General features: G+C 37.7%; 1 protein-coding gene across 1 annotated transcript; it reads left to right on the plus strand.

The window, feature by feature from the left end:
• Positions 1 to 15,198: 15,198 nt before the first annotated feature.
• On the plus strand, positions 15,199 to 15,864 carry LOC141619708 (uncharacterized). Its single transcript, XM_074436730.1, has 2 exons — positions 15,199 to 15,541; positions 15,662 to 15,864. Exons 1-2 carry the CDS (start codon positions 15,199 to 15,201, stop codon positions 15,862 to 15,864), a joined length of 546 nt encoding a protein of 181 aa, XP_074292831.1.
• Positions 15,865 to 23,837: the final 7,973 nt, after the last annotated feature.

Genomic DNA, 23,837 nt, shown 5'->3' on the forward strand with positions numbered 1-23,837 from the left:
ATTGGTCTTTTCCGGTGGGTAGAATTTTTTGTAGAAAGCTAGAGCTAGCTTCTTCCAAGAATCTATTCCAAGGGTGGCCTTATCAAGGCCCTTCAACCATTGCTTTGCGGTGCCGATTAACGAAAAAGGAAATAAGACCCATCTTATTTGGTCTTGAGTCACGCCCGTTTGAGAGATAGCTTCACAATAATCGCAAAAGGTTTCCATATGAGAATGAGGGTCCTCACTAGGCATTCCCCCGAATTGGCTCCTCTCAACTAGTTGGATGAAGGCGGACTTGGCAATAAAGTTTCCGGTAAGATGTTGTGGGGTAGGAGTACCATTTGGTAAATCCTCCTCGGTGGGTATAGAGTGTGACGAGAATTTAGGCATTGTAGGTGGATTTTGTGTGGTATTGTTTAATGGGTTCTCTTCTCCTTCTATTGCGAAAGGATTGACAAACTCACTAGTGGGTTGAACAACTTCACCTCCCAAATTCCTCCTAACAAGTCTCCTATTATTCGTCAAGGTTCTTTCGATTTCACGGTCAAAAGGTAACAAATCTCTTTGTAACCTTCTAGACATGCAAAATATCAAACAACTTGAAAACAATTAGAACAAACCTTGAGGAGTTTTACTTCCCCAAGATGAAAAAGACACAACTAATAACAATAAAAGAAATCTTAAATCAATTAAACACCGTCCCCGGCAAAGGCGCCATTTTTGATCGAGTCCATTTCGTTTCACAAATTAAGCATATGTGGTCGTTGGTCAATGGTCGATACAAAACACAATTTATACTTCACAAACAACTCTACAATTAGTAAAGAGGCAAGTAAAGGTCGGATCCCAAGGGACGGGTATTGAAATGAAGATTCTATTGTAACTAGTGGTGTCACAAATTGGGTTGATGTAGAAGGTTACTAAACTAAGATATCAATGAAAATAAACTAACAAGGTAAATAAAATAAGGGTGTAAACAATTGATTAAAAGCACTAGGGTGTCATGGGTTCATAGGGGAATCATGGGATATGATCATACAAACATGTTCTCAAATTATAAGCAAGCAATTATTGTTGTGATGGATTGAGTTGGGTTATATCTTACAATCCTAGGAAAGTTTGGGTCCCGGAGCCGAATCGATTAGATTGTACAACACCTACAAGTCGACTTAATCTTTCCTACTTAACACATGCATGGTCTAACAAGACTCGAGTTGGGTTATGTCTTACAAGTCAAGTTGAAAGGATAGAAGATGATAGTAAATGCAAGGATTCATAGGCTTAGCATTTCATCAAATATAACATGTGCATGTATTAAGATCAAAACAAGCAAGCAAATAAGATATGAAAGCATATTAATTTAAGTATGAATCATTCCCCATGTTGGTTTCCCCTAATCACCCATTAAACCCTAGCTAAGAGACTACTCACTCATTATCATATTGATCATGCTAGAAAGGTTGTCAATCATACTAACATAATGAAACATGATGAATAAATGAAAGTAATTAGCAATAATTAAAAAAGGGATTAAGAGATTATACCTACTAATGATTCCAATAATAAAGCAAGAATAATAGAAGTACTTGAATCCTAGATTGAGAGGTTGTCAATCTCCCAATAATAACCCAAATAATCTTCAATTACCCAAAATAAAGTAAGAACAAGAGAGAGATTAAAGAACTAAAACTTGGATTAAAACTTGATTAATATTTGATTACAATATTGAAGAGAGATTTGATTAATATTAACTACACTAATTATTGATAAGATGAACATGCTCCTCTAATTAGACTAATGGGGTATTTATAGTGAAAATTAGGGAGGATGCATTAGGGTTAACTAAGGGCTAAACTAGTAATTACACTTTTTAAGTTGAGCAAGGAGACTCAGGGATTCTCGAGAGAAGGGCTTCTCTTATCGTTGCTAGAAGAATGAAAACGTCTTTGTCTTTGAAATCCGTGCGGATGGGAGTCGGGACGGCCGGATCTGGTGAGGAATCGAGCGGATTCTTGGGCAAGACGCTCGGATTGGCGAGGGGAATCCGAGCGGATTCCTTTGAGGGACGCTCGGATTGGGCTTGGACGGACGGATTGTGTACAATCCGTTCGGATTGTCTAGCAAAGACATCTTTTCTTCTTCTTTTCTTCATGAATTCCTTGGGGATTTCCTTGGGGACTCAAGGATCCTTTTCTCAACATTGCTCTTCTACTATGCTATGTACAAAGGCCTTCTAGTCTTGTCTCTCCTTGATGCTTGGTCATTGAATATGATCAATTTAGCTTTGTTTTGCCATGAAAATGCAAGATTCTTACTCCTTTCCTACCAAGGGATCAAAATCTCAAAGAATATGCAAAACAAAGAACTAAAGATAAGAAATGACCCAAATAGGCACTAAAAAGCATGAAAATAATGGTAATTCGGGGGCTAAATATGCGCCAATTATGGTCACATCAGGTACCTATTTTTGAGTTCTCTGGGTTCTAAGGTGGTTCCTACATTGATGGTTTCCGTATCTTCGATAACAGCGTTTCTTTGGTCGTATTCCTCCAACCCCTTAACCACTAGCGGAGGCGGTACTATCTCCTCTTCCTCTTCTTCAACCTATCCCTTCCCAGCCTCATTCTCAAAGTCATTATTAAAACCAACATTTTTAGAAATGACATTGCGATCTAAAGGAGACGAGTCGTAAGGAAACTGGTTCATCTTATTATTAATTTGAAACTGCGTGAAATGCGCTAACATTTGCGCCAACTGATTAGAGGTCAGTAGCGGAATGGGGGTGGTATTGGGGATAGGTCCCAGAATACCAGAGCTAGGGGAGGTACATAAAAAGGAAAGACTGGGGAAGGGGTGTTTTCAACACTCGATTCTTTAGACTCAACCCTAAGACTCTTATCAGACTCTCACTTAGAATCAGACTCAGACTCAGACTCAGAATCATCATCTGGATTAAGCATCTCTCCTTCTCTTGTGGTCAGCTTGAAGAGCAGACCTCTATTGTCAGTCCATTTGATAGTTTTCCTCCATCCAGATATAGTCCCTTTAGGAGCTATAATAGTGATAAGGGTAGAGGGATCGAACCTCTCGCTTCGCAGGATCATACTAACCAACTCTTCATTTGGTTTTTCCATTTCTCTCTCTTCCCCAAAAAGGAGACCTATGGCATTCCCGTCTTCGACTGGGGTAGATCTGGCCTTTCTGGGTGTCACGGATAGCACATCCTCCGGAATGTAGTGACAATCTTGGAATATTTCAATTCCAGGGGCCAACTTCTTACTCTTTTCGTCAAAAAGAGGTTCGGGAAAGTCGAGACAACGTTCTGCTTCTCCGGCTTTCACGAAGTATCCATTCAATGTTTGTGGATAAGGTTTTCGGTCTGTAACCGTCCTTATTTTCTTTTCAAGATCTTGTTCAATGGGCTGGTATCCCAACCCGAACGTTGTTCCTTTAAGGATCACGCCCTTTAGTACCAAGGTATCCTCCTTTCAAGGGTACAGAGAGAAACCAAAGTACTTCCCAGTCTTGAGAATGGTTTCACAGACGTGACTTCCAGTATACAAGTCCATGTTTTCTAATTCAGGATAAGAGTCGATCACGTTTATAACCTCGAACCCGCAAGCATCATTTGAGGTATCAATGTTACTTCTGAGGCCAGATCCCCCCCCCCCCTAGTTACTACTATAGGGGTAGCATCGATGGTGACAGATTCTCCAAATCGAACTTCGTTCTCTATGCTTGGGAGATATTTAGAGCAATCAATGAAGTGTTTCCCCACAAGGAAACAATTTAAGCGACATATAGGATGGATTACGTGGGACACATTGATGTTGTCTTCGACGAACACCGCATTTGAATGATCCCCAAATGAATTAAAACTTTTAATTTAAGCATCGATTAAATTAAAAAAGAATTAAAAGGTTTAAATTAAATATCATTAATAAAACTCTTCATCGACGACGCCCATTCTGCATCGTAAAACGAACCCAAGTAATGACAATGCCAACTAGTGAATACATGTCGTCCTATCATCATCGGGTGTTTGTCGACTTTTCTATAAATTCCAATATCGACGGATACAGGTATCTACACTCGCGAAGGCAAACCCTCTGATAGTTGTGTAAGGATGATAACTGAGTAAGTTTACAACCTTCAATAATGTCATTTGTTATTGTATGACTTGAACCATATATATGCAAATAACAATGGCATGTGTGTATCTTTATGAATTAGTGTTTTTGAAGCAAAAAAAGATTATGTCCACTTGGGAAATATAAAAGCAACACTGATCCCAATTTTATCACACCAATAGTAAGTGTATTCTTAATAATTACTCTTATCATTTATTTAATGTTTATGCGAGTGGTTGATTATCTAATTCAGCTAATTTGTGTGTGATTTATATAATAATCTCCTAAAGTACCAGACGACAAACAATGCACCTTTTACGTTTCTCAGTCCATGTGGAAGGTATCGACGGAAAACTTTCTACCATTCCGATACGAGTTAGTGTGATTAAAAAACTATTTCAGATGTAAATTGAGTTCAATTCTGTATACTTCCATTTATTATATCTATTTTGATTATATATATTGTGAATTATTGTTTCCACTAATACTCAACAAAGCCCTAGAATATTCGCCAGAGGACATCAATCAGATGAAAAATATGTGGGCCAGTTATGTTGTTTCATTAGCGGAGTCTCAATAGTTTTCTCATGCTTTATGTACGTGTGTGTGTGTATATATATAGAGCCATTGTGTATTGAATTCTTTTGTTTTTTTGAGGAAGTTGTGTTTTATGGCTTTTGATCATCCTGTTTGTACTGTTTTGAAACTAGGTTTAATTGATCACGGGGTGTAATATTTTGATGCAGTATTGAATTTTTGCAGTGCACAGCAGCTGGAATGCTATTTTCAGCAGCAGCTGAAAAATAGCATTCCAACAGCTGCTACAAACGCTGCTGAAAAAATAGCATTTCAGCAGCTGCTACAACAAGCTAAAATAATTTAAAAACGATAACGTTTAAAAACAACCCGTAGCAAACAATTATCTGACAACGGTTTTATTTAGATAAATAACCGTTAACATCTTTTCCTTCCCATTCAAACCGCCAAAAATATAAGATAACGAACGATAACCGTTGTCAAGTTCAAAATGTTAAAAACGGTTTATTTAAGAAGAACCGTTGTCAAAGTTTCATCAACTGATAAATATAACAACGGTTTAGCACGCAATAAAACCGTTGTTAAATTTTGACATTTAATTAAATAAGATAACGAAATGAACCGTTATCATATATAATATTTAACAACGGTTTTGGAACTACTAAACCGTTGTCAAGAGTAAACTATGACAACGGGTTTGAAACCGATATTAATATTTAATAACGGTTTGTTAAAAGTATACCCGTTGCCATAAACATATTTAACAAAAGTTTTATAACGGTTCTTGAGTTGTGATAACGGTGTTATAGATCCGTTATTGATGTTATATAACGGTCGCGTGTTTATATACAACCGTGGTATATATTTAACAACAATCGTTGCAATAACGGTTCCGTGTTTCTATTTAATAACGGTAATTGCATTATTTGACCGTTATTGAAAGTTTTATTTGGCGTAGTGATATGTGGACGACATATTACTCATTGGGAATGATGTAGGATATGCTCGCTTCTGTCAAGGAGTGGTTAGGAAATCACTTTCAAATGAAAGATTTGGGAGAAGCTCAGCACATCTTGGGTATCCGGATCTATAGAAATAAATCTAAAAGGATATAAGCTTTGAGTCAAGAAGCTTATATCGATAATATTCTTGACCGGATCAATATAAAAAACTCCAAAAGGGGTTTTCTACCTATAGGTAGTGGGATTACTTTGAGTAAGTCGCAGTGTTCTACTGAGCCTCGGGATATTGAACGCATAAAATCGATTCCCTATGCTTACGCTGTTGGATCGATCATGTATGCTATGATGTGATCTCGTCCAGACGTCTCATATGCTTTGAGTATGACGAGTCGTTTTCAGAAAAATCCAGGTGAGAGTCACTGGATAGTCGTCAAGAATATTCTTAAGTACTTGAGAAGGACTAACGATTTATTCTTAGTGTTTGGAGGAGAATCTTTAATACGTGTAAAAGGTTATACGAATGCCAGTTTCCAAACCGATAGGGATGATTTGAAATCCCAGGCTCGTTTTGTCTTTTTCATGAACGGAAGAGCGGTTTGCTGGAGAAGTTTTAACGAGTCTGTGATTGCTGATTCTACAACGGAAGCTGAGTACATTGCAGCCTATGAAGTTGAGAAGGAAGCTGTTTGGATTAGGCAATTTTTAGAGGGACTGAAAGTAGTTCCGACCGTCGAGGATCCTATTACTTTATATTGTGATAACATTGGGGCAATTTTTCAAGCAAAAGAGCACAAGTCTAGTAACAAGTCTAGACACGTACTTAGAAAATTTCATGTAATTAGAGATTTAATTGAAAGGAAGGAAATTATTGTCTGTAAGGTTAGGACAACTGGCAAAATTGCTGATCCTTTAACCAAGTTATTGTCTCAAGCTAAACATGATAGTCATATAGTTTCTATAGGATTAAGACGAATGCCAGAACTGTTGTAAATTATGTGATATGTAATAATTAAGATACTAGTTTTTGAACCCGTGCAATCCACGGGTGGTAACGAAAAGTGTTTTTAAAGGTAAAAATTTATGTATTTTATTTAATTTAGTAAATCATTATATTTTAGAAAATTTCATTTTGTTTACTCATACACTTTTGATAAATTTATGTTGCTTAATTTTATTTGAAATATTCTGTTTTTTTTTTCTCGACTTTTTTTACTTATGATAGGTCAAATATTAGAAGTGGATATAAAATTATTGTAGATTTCATAACCTATTTATTTACGTAATATACATTTAATTTTACTCATTGTTGTACGCCTTTTCTGAATTCTCTACCTTCTCCCTGATTTTTTTCTCCCACCCACTATCGCTTGAACGTCTGGAAGCAGTGTTCACCATCACTGACTGACCATCTCAAGATCCACCAGTACACCCTCCGCCGAGGTGGTGGTCGCGCCCAACACCTCGGACAACGATATCCATATCCACATCAACCCCTATCTCAGTAGCCCTCCACGACTAATCACCACCCTGGAATCCATATCTCAGGTCCTTCAACTACCTTTCCCCCTCTTTTTTCCACCATCCCCTACGTCCCCCACTGTACCTCTAGCATAACCACCAACCTATGCCCAATTTCCCACCCCATGCGTGACCCATAACCCTTCTCCTAACCAAACTGATCTAATTAAATATTTTTCGTTTGTTGAAAGTCTATTAAAACATGCATAATAGTATACTCTTTTATTTTGTGCATGTTTTTATAATAAATGTATACCTTTTATTGTACATTGTGACCATGTTTATTAGTACGCCCTTCTCTATTATACATACCTATTTTAATTATTTTGGTACAACGTCATGAGTTCGTGAGGGACCTAACAATGATAAGGGTAAGAACAGGGAGAGTAATTAATAATAATTACTCCTTCTATCATAGTCATTTATTTATCTTTGATTTATGTGTGATGACATTGTCGATTCAAAACTGAAAGGTGAATTATGAGCCGCCCCAAGATAAAAATAGGAAAACATATGACCGAGAATGACGGAATATCTCTTCTGAATGTTAATGCTCTGCTAATGGAAACCATTTCTGCTCTGAATTAGTCTTAACCCTTAAGCATTACCTAGCTAAACGCCTTTTTATTGAACAAATTTAGTCATCCTTTATACAAAAATCCCACATCTAAATCCAATTCCGCTTTTTCATCTTAAGTAGTTATTATCTAATTTTATAGAAATTCCAACGATACTTCTAGTATGTCCTATAAATCATCTTGATACATAAAATACATTAAATTTGCACTTGACTCAAATCCTATCTATTTGCGAAAATAACCCTTCTAAAACATTGAATAAGTAACTACGGAGTAATTTGTTAGAGCGACAATATCATTTTGAATTATTGTTCTTATTACAATTGTTAAGTGTACATGAGACCTACTATAAAAAATAGGACCATATTGAAATTAAATTATATTGTAAATAAGTTTTGTCTTACTTCATTTTGGTAGCTATTGGCCAAATAATAGTTAAATCCAGTGGCTCGATTTTAGTTACCTGATGAATTACTACAGCCCTAGGTCAATACTCCGTAGTATATAAATATAACTTAAACAAAAACAGAGGAAAAAACATTAAGTCGTAATATAAGGACTCATGTTATATATGAGTTCATAAATATGGAATATAGCTTAGTAGAGCTTTGGTTCTCGTAGCTTTGTAAATTATACTCCGTACAAATTACCAAGATATTAAAAAAATCACTACTCTTGAACACACGTTTTGGCAAAATTGATAAAATACCTCACATTTATTGATCGAATATTATGATGAACTATGTAAAATTAAAGAGCAGATGTCTTAATTTAAGGAGTCATGTACATAGAAATTCAAGATTGTTAAATACTCCTTATTCAAACAAAAGTCATATATGTAGACATGTAGAGATGTGTTTTACTCACACTTTTAATCTTACACGGAGGATAAATTATTGCTTCAACTCCCTGCAAAATAACGCAAAACATGATAACAAAAATCAGAAACATAAGCATATGAAAGCTATTCATATAATTGTATCAATACTCAATAGTGTATCTCAAACCTTGTCGTATTCCATATATCCACCATATGACTCATCTTAAAATTCCGAAGAAACGCGATGTAGGTTGTTTACTATTTACCTTTCTGTTTCTTTAACTGGTTTGAGAACGTTCATGCAACCTACCCAGGCATGTAAATCAATCACTGAGTCGATCCATACACAAAGGTCATGGATGTTAAGTTTGTGTTATGAGATAAAGACCATCTCTGCACCAAAAACATAGATATATTAAAATCTCTAACAATAACAATAATATCACTTTAAAATTCTTTATTGAGTCAGTCAAACAAATAACTACTTAACAGTTTCACTCGTTGCACTATTTCGTTTTCTTTGATGGAGTATTCTTATCCGGCTCGCCTTCTTTTGAACCAATACAACTGAAATTAAAAACAAAAAAAATGAAATTAAGCCTTCTGAATATGCTATTTGTTGCTTAAAATCGAAGAAATAATAATAATAAAAAAAAACTATGAAATAAGTCTGCAATTTTTGTTACCTAAATAAAGTTACAAGATTGATTCCATTATATTGCAATATAAGTTTTGGATTTGGCAAAATCTCAGCAAGCATCCTGATTAAAATTTTAAAGACATGCTTTTATGATATTGTTACCATGAATGGCGTCTTAAAATATTCGGTTTACTCAAATATCTTTGCTTTCCAAGAAAATATTTGGGTCATGATTTCCATAGAAATTGCATAAAGCAGACCATATTTTTTGTTGATTTGTTCTTGATTTTTGACGAAAATAACTTAATTTTGATTGAGGCAAATTTAAAATTATTTTGATTGTGATTGAGGCAAATTTAGGGAAATAAAAATATTTTCTAAGATATACAATGAAAGTTACTCAAAAAAGAACCTAAAAATATACTGTGATTCTTAACAATTGTCTTGATTGCTTGTAGTGATTAGTGTTGTAAGAATTTTACCTATGATGGTACTGAAGTGTGAATTATACCATGATTTCAAGGAGTATATTAAGATCTATACATAGTCTAAATTAGCATGATAGGAGATTTTGATATACTCTGTATAAACTAAACTATTTTGATAAACTTACCAATGTAAGACAATATTTACACTATTAAAATGATCAAGCCTAGCTACTTTGTACTTAAATAACACTTAAAAGATAATAAAACAATTTTTTAAGGGTCATTCGCCTAAATTTAAAATATTTATTGAAAACGGTCTTATATAAACTTAATTATTAATATATTACAATATGGTACTGTAATAAATATATTGACTTTTTCAAATTAGGCAAGTTGTTGAAACTTGGTACTTATTTATTCTATTGCTTTTTAAGCTATGTTTCACCTTACCCTAGCTAAAAAGATTTGACAGCTTGTAAATAAGGTTCGTTATAATTTACATAATAATTGTAAACTTATTATGCAACTAATTTATTGCTAATGATTGATTATGTGACTTTTATTCTTAATTCGAAAATATTTTAAACAGAAAAGGTAATATATTATGCAAGTGACACGTGGCAATTCATTGTAGCGCTGACATGTGACAGATGGTTTCTGCTTTAATATAACATGTGATTGTATTTATTATTTCATATATGATAATTACATTTATCATTGTATTCAGTATTTATGTCTGAATTTATATACTTTGTTTTGTCCAAATAGGTTGTATTGACAACGTCGAACCCTATCAAAGTTAACTGGATTAACATTGTATTTTGTCCCTAGTTAATTAATGAGGTGACTTCTCAGAGTGACTAGATTGTAAGGCGATAGATGACAAGTCCCACTGCCATATAGCCATAGTGATGGCGGTCGATTACATAGGCAGATGAGGTGACATCTCAGAGTGTATAGATTGTAAGGCGATAGATGACAAGTTCGACTGTCATATAGCCATAGTGATGGCTGGTCGATTACATAGGCAGATTGTGAGACGATTTGTCGGACAGTGACCGTTTATAGAGTCCTTTTGTTGCTGGGTCGTGGAGAGGATTTCTATTTGTGCTTTGAGTCAATTCTTTAGACTGGTGACTATTTGTCTGAGTTGGTGCAGTTTTCCGGTGGCTTAGGTTTTTGCTCTAGGTCGCGCCGTAAAAGGAGGCCAATGAGCATTTACTGGGTCATTGTGATCTGCATCGAACATAGAAAATAGGTCAATGGGATTGTCCATCCATGCCATATTTTATCTCAAGGCAACTCGAGGAGAGGTGATTGGAAATGCGTGGCCACGCTCGGATTTCATCTATAGTAGATTATCCGGTCAGACAGTCATTCTCCGGATCGAGGAAACCACTTTCTGATATGATCACGTGCAAGAACAACCTGAAAGACATCTTGCATTGAGTGGGAGATATTATTGTATAAGGGAGTTGGTAGCGCACACTTGTGTCGGACAAGTAGGAGATTGTTGGAGTAGTGTCGTCCAAAATAAGTGCGTTTACGTATTAAATCTCGTACAAGGAATATGAGGGTTTTATTTTATATATTTGTCAGTTGATTAACGTTTATCGGTAACGTTGGTCTAACTAGAGTTGACGTTACTGTCGTGTGATGATGGGGATCAACTGATCCCTTTAGGTCACACCTATAGGATGATGACCACATAGAAAAACTAATTATTAAATCCTTGTATTAAATGACTTTTAATTAAGTCATGTGTATATATTATTTGATGACGAGTTACGAACTCATGACAAGGGGATTTATTATTTAATTATTCGATAATTAATTAATAAATATTAATTGAAATTTAATAAATAATAGTTAATTAATTAAATTTCTACGGCACGTGTATATGTTTTGAGGCGGAGGTAATTAGCTATTTAAATTTACAAGATGTTGTAAAATTAGCTAATAAAGGTTCACAAGACATACTTTATATTAATAAAATGGTCTAATAACTACTTAATGGTTAAGTGGTTATTAGTTGTTAATTTGTATTATTTAAATGTTAAATAGTTAAATTGATATTTAATTATGTAAGATAATTAAATATACGACTTATAAGTATTTGTGGGACAAATGTCGGAAATCGAAATGGACCGAATAAGGTCCAAGTGGACCGGTTTTGGTAGGTCTTAGATAGACCTCCACTTGTTAGTATAGAATTGTAGAGAACACATGAGATGTTCCCATCAATTCTATACATTTTCATTCTCTATATATACCTCTTATACACATCTTACATGGGCTAATTTTAAGTCAAAAATTCTCCCAAAATAGGAGCCTTGGCCGATTTTTAGAGGATAAAAAACTAGTCCATTTTCATCTTCTTCTTCTCTAAAAACTACTTGATCAAATTGTTGATCTTCATCAATTAATACACATAAATTATAATATAAATTTTCTAATATTATTAGAGTAATAATATTACATATATACAAGGGTTTCCTACATATTATCTAGTTAGTAATATTTAGGAATTTTGGGCTTAATCTTGGGTGCTTCTTGAAGGAGATTACCTATATTGGTAATTAAGGGTTTTGGTGGATCATCCACATTCACATAGCTCAAGAACTACAAAGATAGGTGATCTTTGTGGTGCCCAATTCGCTATATACCCGATGTAAGGAAATCTCATCTTAAAATCTTTTCATGCATGTAGATTTTAGACCGTCTTATAAAATTAACTAGTAATTTTATTGTCATAAGATGAGTATAATATGGTCTAAAATACTAACACAGGACAGTCCAACAATTCGAAGAGGTTGTCGAACTCTCTACACCAATCTACCAGAAATGACGGTTCACCAAGTCTGTCGTACTTCAAAGGATTATGACGAGCAATGGCAGCGCTCATCTTAGCAGGATCCATCGTTGCAGTCTTTGATTTCAACGCAGCAGTCAAAGCATAATTGGTTGCAATGAGCCTATCAATCTCCTCTTGTGACATAGCTGTGGATATAGCTCTCTTTGGTGCCATTTGGGTTCTAATTAGAATAAAGAAGAAACATAAGTTTCCGTTCTAAAGGAGTTTCTGGCATAAGGTATAAGATAAAATTCCTGCATACAAAAAAATTTGTGATTGGTCGAGCTGGTATTGCCCAACCGACCACCTGTGACTCACAGCAACCACGGCCTTCCTCTTTCTTTTCTCCAAATTAATTATTCTTGATACATGTTTAGTCTCTAGTTCATGCAATTTCATAATTCTATGCTTACAGGCTTAGGGCAACACATACCGCATATCTCTAGAAATGAAACTTTACTAAACATGTGGTTCACGTATATTCAACCAATTCATATAAAGATGCAATAATTCAACAATTCATATTTCTCCAATTTATGCCTTTCATGATATGTTAAGAAAATTGAAAATGAAGAGAGAGAATCTAGAGAGAAGGAAAAGCTCTGAAACTTAGGTAATCATCAGCCGTCTTCATAATAATGACGAGAGCTTCTTCGTCTAAACCAAATTCTACCATTATAACCACTCAAAATACCAAAAAAATGTATACTTCTACGTCCTCTATTCAACCTATTCCTAAAAAGACTAGACCTTCGTCATCGGAGGTTCTTAAAGAGAAGAATGTTAATGAAGTTATTGGCATAGCTTCGTTTGACCTTGAGCATGTTGATATTGAGGAGAGTGCTAAAGAATGGATAGTGCAGGGTAAGAAAAAACAAAACTTGGCAACCATTCCTGAGGATCCTAAGGACTTCTTGCAGTTTACAGCAGCAGATGTTGCAGATGAGCTGAGCTATTGGAAACCTGTTGTTTATTGTTTTGTTCTAGGAGCCAATCCTCCAACGGAAGTTTTTGAAGGTTTTGTTAGACGCATATGGGCTAATTTCTCCATTTATAAGGTATCATTCCTCCCCAATGACATATTTTTGGTTCATTTTCAGAATGAGCAGTGTAAGGATGTTGTTCCCAAATAGGGTCATTACCTTTTTTATAACAAACCTCTAATTTTTAGGAGTTGGAATGAGAAGGTGCAACTAACCAAAGATAATGTCAAACCTGTGCCTGTTTGGATTAGGTTAATGGATTTACCATTAAAGTTTTGGGGTAAGTGTTTACCCAAAATTGCAAACCTTGTTGGTAAATACATTCGTAGTGATGTCCCCACAATGGAGAAGACTCGTCTAGGTTTTGCCCGTGTCTTACTTGAAGTGCCTTTTGGTACCAAGATTGCTTAGTGGGTCAAATTCTTAGATGAAGAGGGTAAAATTGTGAAAATTCGGGTTGAATGTGAATGGAGACCCATTGTTTGCACTATATATGGAGGAGTTGGTCATGAGGATGCTAAGTGTAGGAAACCCAAATATAAGGGTCATGTACAACCTCCCTCTCCCACTTAGAAGTGGATCCCTAAGAAATCACTACCTGTATCTCAGCATGTTTCGCCAGTTAAACCAGCTTCCCCTATTGTCCTGGTGCCTGATACTCCTGCTGTGACAATACCTCAGGAGATTCAGCACAAACTTCAGGGTACCTGGTCCAAAAATAACACTTACACCGAGGTTAACACCTCTGCCAGGTCTCCAATTACTTTTAGCAGGCAAAAGATAATCAGAGCAGGGAAAACTCAAACCACCCTTAGCCAATATACTTTTCAGGATGCTCTCAATAATGCAACACCTAAGTTGGGTATTGGCAATGCCTTGCCTAGTGTGTCACCTAGGGTTGGGGTTGGTACAAGTGGTAGTGTGTTACTCCCTTCTGGGAATAATGCATAACCTTGGATTTTGGAACATTAGGGGACTAAATAACCCAGCTAAGCAAAAACAAGTCAAATGGTTCTTACATTCTCATCAGGTGGGTTTATTTGGTCTCCTTTAAATAAAGGTAAAACCTTTGTCTCTAAATTCTATAAGACTTAATATGTGTGATGGCTGGTCCATGTCTACTAATATTCTCTGCCATCTTGGAGGTAGAGTTTGAGTGCTGTGGAATCCCACTGTTTTTCAAGTTCAGTTTGTGCAGTACACTAGCCAACTTATTCATATGGAAATTGTTGAGATTAGTACTAAATTCCACTTTTATTGTACTTTGATCTATGCATTTAATGACACTGGTGAGAGGAAGGATCTTTGGAATACTCTGAATGGTATCTCTAACACCATTCAGGGGCCTTGGATTCTTTGTGGGGATTTCAACTGTGTCTTAAGTCCTGCAGAGAGATTGGGTGGACAAACAACTGAGGAAGAAATGAATGATTTTCAAGACTGCATTGATCACTGCCAACTTTTTGATAGTCCTGCTGATGGATCTTTCTACACCTAGAACAATAAGCAAGACCCTCAAACCATAGTTTACTCTAGGTTAGATAAAGTCTTAATCAACAGTGACTGGATCCAAGCTAGGGGCACCTCCTATGCCCATTTTTATAATGAGGGTCTTTTTGACCATACTCCATGTGTGGTTCAAGATGCTACTTGTCATATGAAAGGAAGGAGGAGTTTTAAATACTATAATATATATGTGGAGCCAAGTTCCTGAATTTATCCCATGCATTCAGTCTCATTGGATTATTTATTGGTCTGTTACAACGATGTTTAGAGTTGTTATGAAGCTTAAGTCACTCAAAAAACCACTCAAAGATCTCAATAAGCAGCTCTTTGCAGATATTGAGAATAGTGTTACTCATGCTTGGAAAGCTTTAGATGCTATACAGGATCAACTAAAGCTGGATCCTGCTGATGCTTCTTTGATCAGTAAGGAAAAAGAAGCTGCTAATGTCTACAGAGATTTGCAGTCTGCTTGTTATAGCTTCTTTATTCAAAAAACTAAAGCCACTTGGGTTAATCAAGGTGACAATAATACAAGATATTTTCATAGTATCCTGAAAGGGAGAAGTGCCAAAAATAAGGTTTTTCTTATTGAGAATCATCATGGTATTTCTCATAATGATGGCAATAAAATTCAAACTGTCTTTTTACACTACTATGAGGAACTCCTTGGAACGGCTGCAGATACTACACCTGTGAGTCACTCTGTTGTTTAATTGGGACCAGTTTGTACTCCTTATCATTGTGAGTTATTACTCTCTCCTATTACCAAGGCTGAAATAAAAGAAACTATATCTTCAATTCCTAACCACAAGGCCCCTGTCCCTAATGGTTTTTCTAGTGCTTTCTTCAAGGATTCCTGGCATATTGTTGGAGATGATGTTTGCAATGCCATTATGGATTTTTTTCACATTGGGAAATTATTGTAGCAGGTCATTCATACTTTTATTAGTTTGATTCCTAAAGTTGATTTGCCCCAAAATGTTACTCAATTTAGGCCTATTTCTTATTGTAATGTGTTATATAAGGCCATTTTTACGATCTTGTGTACTAGGGTTTCTATAGTGCCGCCTGATCTTATTACTAAGTCTCAAGGAGGGTTTATCAAAGGGAGAAGTATTGTAGAAAACATCCTAATTTGTGAAGATCTCACTACAAGAAAAACTAAAACAGGCTACCGAAATTTGGCGACTGATATTGGTAGTCGCCAAATTGGCGACTGATTTCCAAATTAGCGACTGATTTTTTTAAAAAGGGAATCTAATTCGGCGACCGACCTTCAGATTTGGCGACTGAAGTCGGTCGCTAAATTTTTTTTTATACAAAATCGGCTTCCCCTCTCTCCTGCTTTACTCTTTCGAAACCAAAAAAAAAAAAGAGGGAAAGGCGACGACGATGACGACCAACAACCACACCACCACTTCCACCGCCGTGCCACCGTCTTCATTACCTCCATCACTCTCTTTAATTAGGTTAGGTTTTTTTTTGTTTAATTTCAGTTTAATTAGTTTAATTTGTTAGTTTAATTTGTAGTTAGTTGGATTAATTTGTGGTTAGTTTGTTAGATTTATTTGTAGCTAGTATGTTAGATTAATTTGTAGTTAGATTTAGTTTAATTTGTGTTTGAATTAAAAGGGAATGATTAAGGGGGTTTGTGTTTAGGTTTAGGGTTATGGGTGGGGATTTGGTGGGCCGTGGGTGGTGGTGGGCCCCGTGGGTGGGGTGGGCCGTGGGGTGGCCTTGGGTGGGTCATGGGTGGTGTTTGGTGAAACCGTCTCATTATTATTAGTATTAAGCTAAGTGGAACCGTCTTAATATTATTATTATTATTACTAAGTGAAACCATTTTATTATTATTGGTATTAAGCTAAGTGAAACCGTCTTTTGCATTAATGGAATTAGCTAAGTGGAACCGTCTTTTCGATTAAGAGAAATTAGCTATTAGCTAAGTGGAACCTTCTTTAGGACTTAATTTTGATAAATTTAGTTTGATAGTTCATGTTATTGATGAATTGAGGTTAAATAACCCTGTTTTTTTTGTATTTCTTTTTTCCTTCCAGGGTTGTCACCGAGCTGCTGAGCACCACCGTCCGCCGTTGATGCGTGTCTTTTATATAAGGTTTTTACCTCATTTTTACACGCATTTCTGTACTTTTTATGTAGCACCTGGCTACAAATACCCCCGAATGTTCTACTTTGGTTCGTTTTATGTAATTTGCAGGAATTAACCGAAGAGGAGCTAAATCGAGCCTTAATTGTCCCAATTGTATGCATTCATGGAAAATAAGGAGCTTGCGCTTGGAAATCTAACACTTGAAAGACGCGTGAGCTGGATTCGGGAAGCATTTCAAGTTTTAACGTGCTTAGACCATTCGATCGAGTGATTAATTGCTCGATCGAATGCTTTATTTGCTCAAGATTGGTCGATCGAGCTATTTAAGGAGTCAATCGAGGAGTTTTTGCAAGAGGTGCTCGATCGTGTGGTTTGTTACCACTCGATCGAGTGGTTTGGTGATGAAGTGCTCGATCGAGTAGATTATTGCTACTCGATCGAGTGGTTTCTTGCGCTTTAGTTAATTTTCGCCTAATTATTTCATGGGCTTTTGTAATTAGTCCATAGATTAGGTTTTAGGATGGATTTTAGTATAAGACTGAGAGAGTAACTACGTTACTCCGCTCTTTACGTCGTTCGTTCGTTTCCGGATTATACTTTGTCACTGTTCTTTGGATTTTATTCTTCCTCTATACTTTGCTACTCGGATTTGGATTTTGCGATTGGTATTATCATTCTAGTTTTATTCTTAATCTTATTTACCGCTTTAATTCTTCTTCTCTTTATTGTTATCATAATTGTTTAATTGAATCCTTATTAGTTTCATCATCATGACTAGTTTTAATTATCTGTTTGTTGTCATTGATAATTCAATGATTATGAGTAGCTAATTTTCTTATGCTAAGACTATAGGGGATCCATATTATGAAGGGAGAGTAATCGATTTGTTGGGTTAATGCTGGTACTGTCTTTGTTGGTTAAATGCTACAACTAATTGTAATTGCCTAATTGAGTCGACGCAATTAGACCTTTAATTCTTAGTGATCCTTGACCTGGACCGAAAGGTTGGAAAAGGCAAGACTAGTAGCGAACAATAGAGTATTGCAGTGAGGGCGAAAGTTAAGCTGTTTACACTTTAGGGTGAATTAAGGACCGAAAGGTGACGTTCGCTACCCCTTAGACCGTATTGCATTGATTTGAGACCTAGGTTACTTGACTGGATGATTATGGTGAACCGTTTGTCTTAGCTGTTCTTCTCTATCTGTTTATTTCCTCCCTTTTATTCTCTTCTCCTTATTCTCTTTAGTTTAGAAAATCACATTTATAAATCCCCAATTCGGTTACCTTGACGAACTTAGATTTGGCTGACAAATTCCTACCTCTCTGTGGATTCGACCCGACTTCCCTAGCTATATTAGTTAGAGCCAGTTGGTTATTTTTGACAGGTACGCGACAAACGTGTCAAATTTTGGCGCCGTTGCCGGGGAGGTGGCGCAATTTTGTTGCTTTAATTAAGTTGTCTCTCGTCTCAAGGAATTTATTCCTTGAGACTGATCTCATTTCTTCAAAGTTTTGATTTGTTTTGCAGGTTAGTTGTTGCTTTGAAAGTTTATTTGCCAAGATGCCTACGATTACAGAGCATACAGAGCCATGTGGTAGATGTGGCATGGAGGGGCACGATCCTATCTTGTGCATGGAAAGTATAGAGCGCGTTCTTGCTTATCGAAATACAAGCGGGGAGTTCCTTTCTCTCACTATATGAAGAAATAAAGAATGTCTCTACCCCTCCACGCCAACTCCACTACCGATTCTTCCTTTCGCAAGTGAAGAAATTGCCGAATTAAAATCCATTATGATGAGCATGTCACGGCAATCTGAAACGGTTATATCGGAATTGAAAGAACAAGTCGCGCAATTAACACTCGCGACAGACCAAGCTAAGCTTCTTCCAATATGCGATCCAGTTAGTGCAATGAATTTTCAAAATGACCTTACTCATGAAGAAGACGAGGTTTTGATAGCTGACGATAACTCGGATGATGATTTAGACAAGTTTTTGGAGGAAATACTTGCTGCGTGTCTTTGTAAACACTCGATCGAGTGATTTTTCTACTCGATCGAGCAGTCTAACTCACCCTATCACTCGATCGAGCGAAAATAGTGGTCGATCGAGAAGTGCAAAATTCAATGTTGGTCGATCGAGTGACAATCTTACTCGATCGAGTAACTATCTTTGAAGAAATCACTCGATCGAGTGATAAACATGGTCGATCGAGTGAAACAGAAAAAGCAATTGGTCGATCGATTGATAAAAGTACTCGATCCAGTACTTTAAGTGGCGGGGATCCTAATTTACTATCTAATACCGCCACCGTGTCATCTTCCCCTGCTGTGGAGACGTCACGTATTGATAAGGGTAAAGAAAAAGTTGTGGGGCCACTCATCGCTACCAGGGTACCCTTCCCAAGTCGTCGAAGGGACGCAAAGATCGATCGAGCGATGACGGTAAGTTTGTGAACGTCGTGAAGAACCTCCAGTGCTGTCCCTTTTTCCGAACTTGTTACTCGGTACCCACTTACGCTAAGTTTATGAAAGATATTGTGACACGTAAGAGAAATTTGAGTGAATTTGAGACGATTTCATTTATGGAAGAGTCTAGTAATTTGCTGTTGAATAAGGCCCCTCCAAAAATGAAGGACCCGGGCAGCTTTTCTATTACCTGTGCCATAGGTAATATGGTTATTGATAAGGCCCTTTGCGATTTAGGTGTCAGTGTTAGTGTCATGCCCCTTCCTGTCTGCAAGAAACTGAACACGAGTCATTTTAAAGTGACTAACATTACCCTACGAGATGGTGATAGATCGTTAGGAGGCCCTTAGGTGTCTTAGAGGACGTGCTCGTGAAAATAGGCAAGCTTTCCATCCGAGAGATTTCATTGTTTTAGATATACCGAGGACACCCGGACCCAAATTATCTTAGGAAGACCATTCCTTTACATGGGTGTTATTATTGATGTATGTCGGACAAGGGCGTCGACTCTTGCGATGGGGATGACGCTATCACATTGATGCGCCTAAGATACTTTAGCTCGCTCAATGATAGAGGACACTTGTTATTCGGTCGATATCATTGACGAGTCTATTTATGACTTCTGGTCGGGTTCTTTTATGAAGGACCCACTAGAAGCTCTTATGCTTTTTGATGAGTGTGCGAGATAGCCCAGGCGACGATGATAATGACTGCGTTGGATTTGCTTGTTGATGATTTAGATGAGCATGAGGGAGAGCAAGTGGAACAAATGATTAGCACTCTTTGCTCCATTGAGGTAAAGGTACCGGAACGTAAGCCTCTCCCTTCTCATCTTAAATATGTTTTCTTAGACGATACGGAGCAATATCCAGTCATTGTTAGTGCCAAGCTTAGTGATGATCGGTGACCTCTTTGTTAGTTGTACTTAAGAAAAACAGAAAGCAATAGGCTATTCTTTGGACGATATCACGGGGATTAGTCCCAATATTTGTATGCACAGGATAGAGCTGGAGGAGGATCACAAACCTTGCGAGACAGGGGTCGGCGCCGACCGAACAAGAAGATGCGAGGATGTCGTGATGGCTGAGGTAATGAAGCTCTGGATGCAGGTATTATTTATTCTGTCGGTAATTCTAAATGGGTGAGTCCAGTACAGGTAGTCCCGAAGAAAGGAAGGACAACTGTTGTTAAGAATGAAAAGAATGAATTAATACCTACTCGAGTAGTGACTGGTTGGCGGATGTGTATAGATTACAGACAGCTGAATGTCGCCACTAAGAAAGATCACTTTCCCCTTCCTTTTATTGATCAAATGGTAGAAAGGTTAGCTTCTCATAAATTTTTCTGCTATTTAGACGGGTATTCAGGGTTCTTTCAGATCCCTATCCACCCAGATGATCAGGCTAAGACTACATTTACCTGTCCTAAGGGCGTTTTTGCGTATCGTAGAATGCCTTTTGGTTTGTGCAATGCCCCTGCCACCTTCTAAAGGTGTATGATGGGGATATTTTCAGAGTATATTGAGTCTATCATGGAAGTTTTTATGGACGATTTCAGTGTATATGTTAGTGATTTTTCTAACTGTCTGTCTAACCTTGAGAAAGTGTTTGTATTTGTATTGAGGTTAATCTTGTCTTTGAACCGGGAGAAGTGCCACTTTTTGGTCAACGAGGGAGTTGTCTTAGGGCACTTAGTTTCTGATAGGGGAATAGAAGTTGATAAAGCAAAGGTGGAAGTGATTCAGCAATTACCACCTCCTGTTAATGTTAAGGGGGTGAGGAGCTTCCTTGGTCACGCCGGCTTTTATCGCCGGTTTATCAAGGATTTCTCCAAAATTGCTAAACCACTTACACAGCTGCTACTTAAGGATGCCCCTTTTGTGTTTCGATGCTTGTCTTTCGCTTTTAACGGGTTAAAGCGAGGCTTTAGTCTCCGCGCCGATCATCATCTGACCTCCCAACTGGGACTTGCCGTTTGAGATCATGTGTGATGCGAGTGACTATGCACTAGGAGCGGTGCTAGGCCAAAGGAAAGATAAAGCTTTGAATGCTATCTACTATGCGAGCCGAACTCTGGATGAGGCTCAAGTGAAGTACACTACCACTGAGAAAGAGCTGTTAGCTGTAGTTTATGCCTTAGAGAAGTTTCGTACTTATTTAGTTGGGTCGAAGTCACTTTTTACCTGACCATGCAGCTTTGAGGCATCTCCTTGCTAAGAAGGAGGCCAAACCATGGCTGCGAGATGGATACTCCTCCTTCGGGAGTTTGATTTGCAGATTAAGGATAAGAAAGGAGCTGAGAACGTTGTAGGTGATCACTTGTCGCGGATCGATGCGACAAGAAGGGAAGATTCTCTACCTATAGATGATTCTTTTCTGACGATACTTTAATTCTTTGTCATATCGTCTATTGTTAATCAAGAACCTTGGTATGCAGATATAGCTAACCCGTTGTCGGTGGCAAGCTGCCGCGACCTTTCTCATCAGAAAAGAAGCGTTTCAGTATAACTCTAAGCAAAGTACTTACGGGATGATCCTTACTTGTTTAAGGAATGTGCGAGGCGGTCTCTACGAGACGGTGTATTCCGCAGTGGGAGACCAAAATAGTCTGGAAGGCTGCCACTCCTCTTCATATGGTGGTCACCACGGTCCATCGCACACCGTGGCTAAGGTACTTGATGCAGGTTTTTGGCCTTCTTTGTTTGCTGACGCTAGGTCTTTTGTTTCAGCTTGCGATGCTTACCAACGATCAGGGAACTTTTCAAAGAGACATGAGATGCCACAAAACGGCATCCTAGAGGTTGAGGTCTTCGATGTCTGGGGCATTGATTTTCAAGGACCATTCCCATCCAGTAAAGGTAACATGTACATCTTAGTAGCTGTAGACTATGTGTCAAAATGGGTTGAGGCAATTGCTTCACCCCATTGTGATGCTAAGACCGTGGTAAAAATGTTTAAAAAGATCATATTCCCCCGATTTGGTGTCCCTAGGGTCGTCATTAGTGATGGGGGAATGCATTTTAAAGAAAAGAAACTCACTTCTATACTGTCTAAAGTTGGTGTCCAACACCGGCGAGGTTTGGGGTATCATCCCCAAACTAGTGGTCAGGTTGAGGTCTCTAATCGCGAGTTGAAAGAGATCTTGTCTAAGGTAGTTTCTAAATCACGGAAGGACTGGAGTCTTAAGCTAGATGACACATTATGGGCCTACAGAACTGCCTTTAAGACACCAATTGGTGCATCACCTTATAGGCTAGTTTATGGGAAATCGTGTCACTTACCTGTTGAATTGGAATGTAAGGCCAGGTGGGCAATTCGTGAGCTTAATTATGATCCTAAGTTGTGTGGTCAGAATCGTCTTTTGCAGCTAGATGAATTGGAGGAGTTTAGGCTTAATGCCTATGACAGCTCGCGGATTTACAAGGAAAAGACGAAGAGATGGCATGACAAGAGAATCCTACATCGGGAGTTTCATGTTGGGCAAAAGGTGCTGCTGTTTAATGCCCGGTTGAGATTATTTCCTGGCAAGCTGAAGTCCAGACGGAGTGGTCCTTATACGGTGACAGCTGTTACCAAATTTGGATCCGTGGAGCTTGAAGATTCCGAGGGTCATCGATTCAAGGTGAATGGCCAATATGTGAAGCATTACCACGAGGCGAGTGAAGCAGATAATCGTGTTGAAGTCTTGCGCTTCGACGAGCTTGACGCGCCAGTTAATTGATGCCAGGAAGGTCGTGCGGGACCTCTTAAACCAGCGCTCTCCGGGAGGCAGCCCGGACTGTTTTATTGTACTTTTGTTGGACTATTTATTTTTTCTTTAGCCTTACGTTGAACTCTAGACGCTGTTTTATGAACTTCCCATGTTTTTCTTTGCTTTTAATGCGTGTTTTGCAGGTCAAAGTACTCGGTCGACTGATATTGTGCTCGATCGAGCACTTTTTGAGGTAGTAATTACTCGATCGAGTGATATTGTCCTCGATCGACCAGAACCAAAACCATGCTTACTCGATCGAGTGGGTTTCTACTCGATCGAGTCCTTCCATGCGCCAAATCACTCGATCGAGCTGTTCCAACTGCTCGATCGAGTAGTTTTGACTCCCAGCTGCTGTTTTTACGTCTATGGAGCTACTGCTTGATTTTCTTTGACCTCCCATGTTCATGGTCGGTTTGGGGAGGTCCCTCTATATGACGTTTTGTAAGTTTTCCGACTCCATTTATCCTTTTCTCCTTAGTTTGCATTTCTTTCCCTATTTTTGGTACAATGAGGGCATTGTACGGTTTGGTTTGGGGAGGTATGCATCCATATCTGTGTCTGCATGTT

Source organism: Silene latifolia, chromosome X (genome assembly GCF_048544455.1).
Source record: "Silene latifolia isolate original U9 population chromosome X, ASM4854445v1, whole genome shotgun sequence".
Lineage (NCBI taxonomy): Eukaryota > Viridiplantae > Streptophyta > Magnoliopsida > Caryophyllales > Caryophyllaceae > Silene > Silene latifolia.

Bases quoted from the DNA above. Each gene is read 5' to 3' on its own strand.
- LOC141619708 (XM_074436730.1), top strand. From the start codon at position 15,199: ATGTTTAGAGTTGTTATGAAGCTTAAGTCACTCAAAAAACCACTCAAA. The intron at 15,542-15,661 runs GTATTTCTCATA...AATTGGGACCAG, and splicing joins TCTTATTGAGAATCATCATG to TTTGTACTCCTTATCATTGT.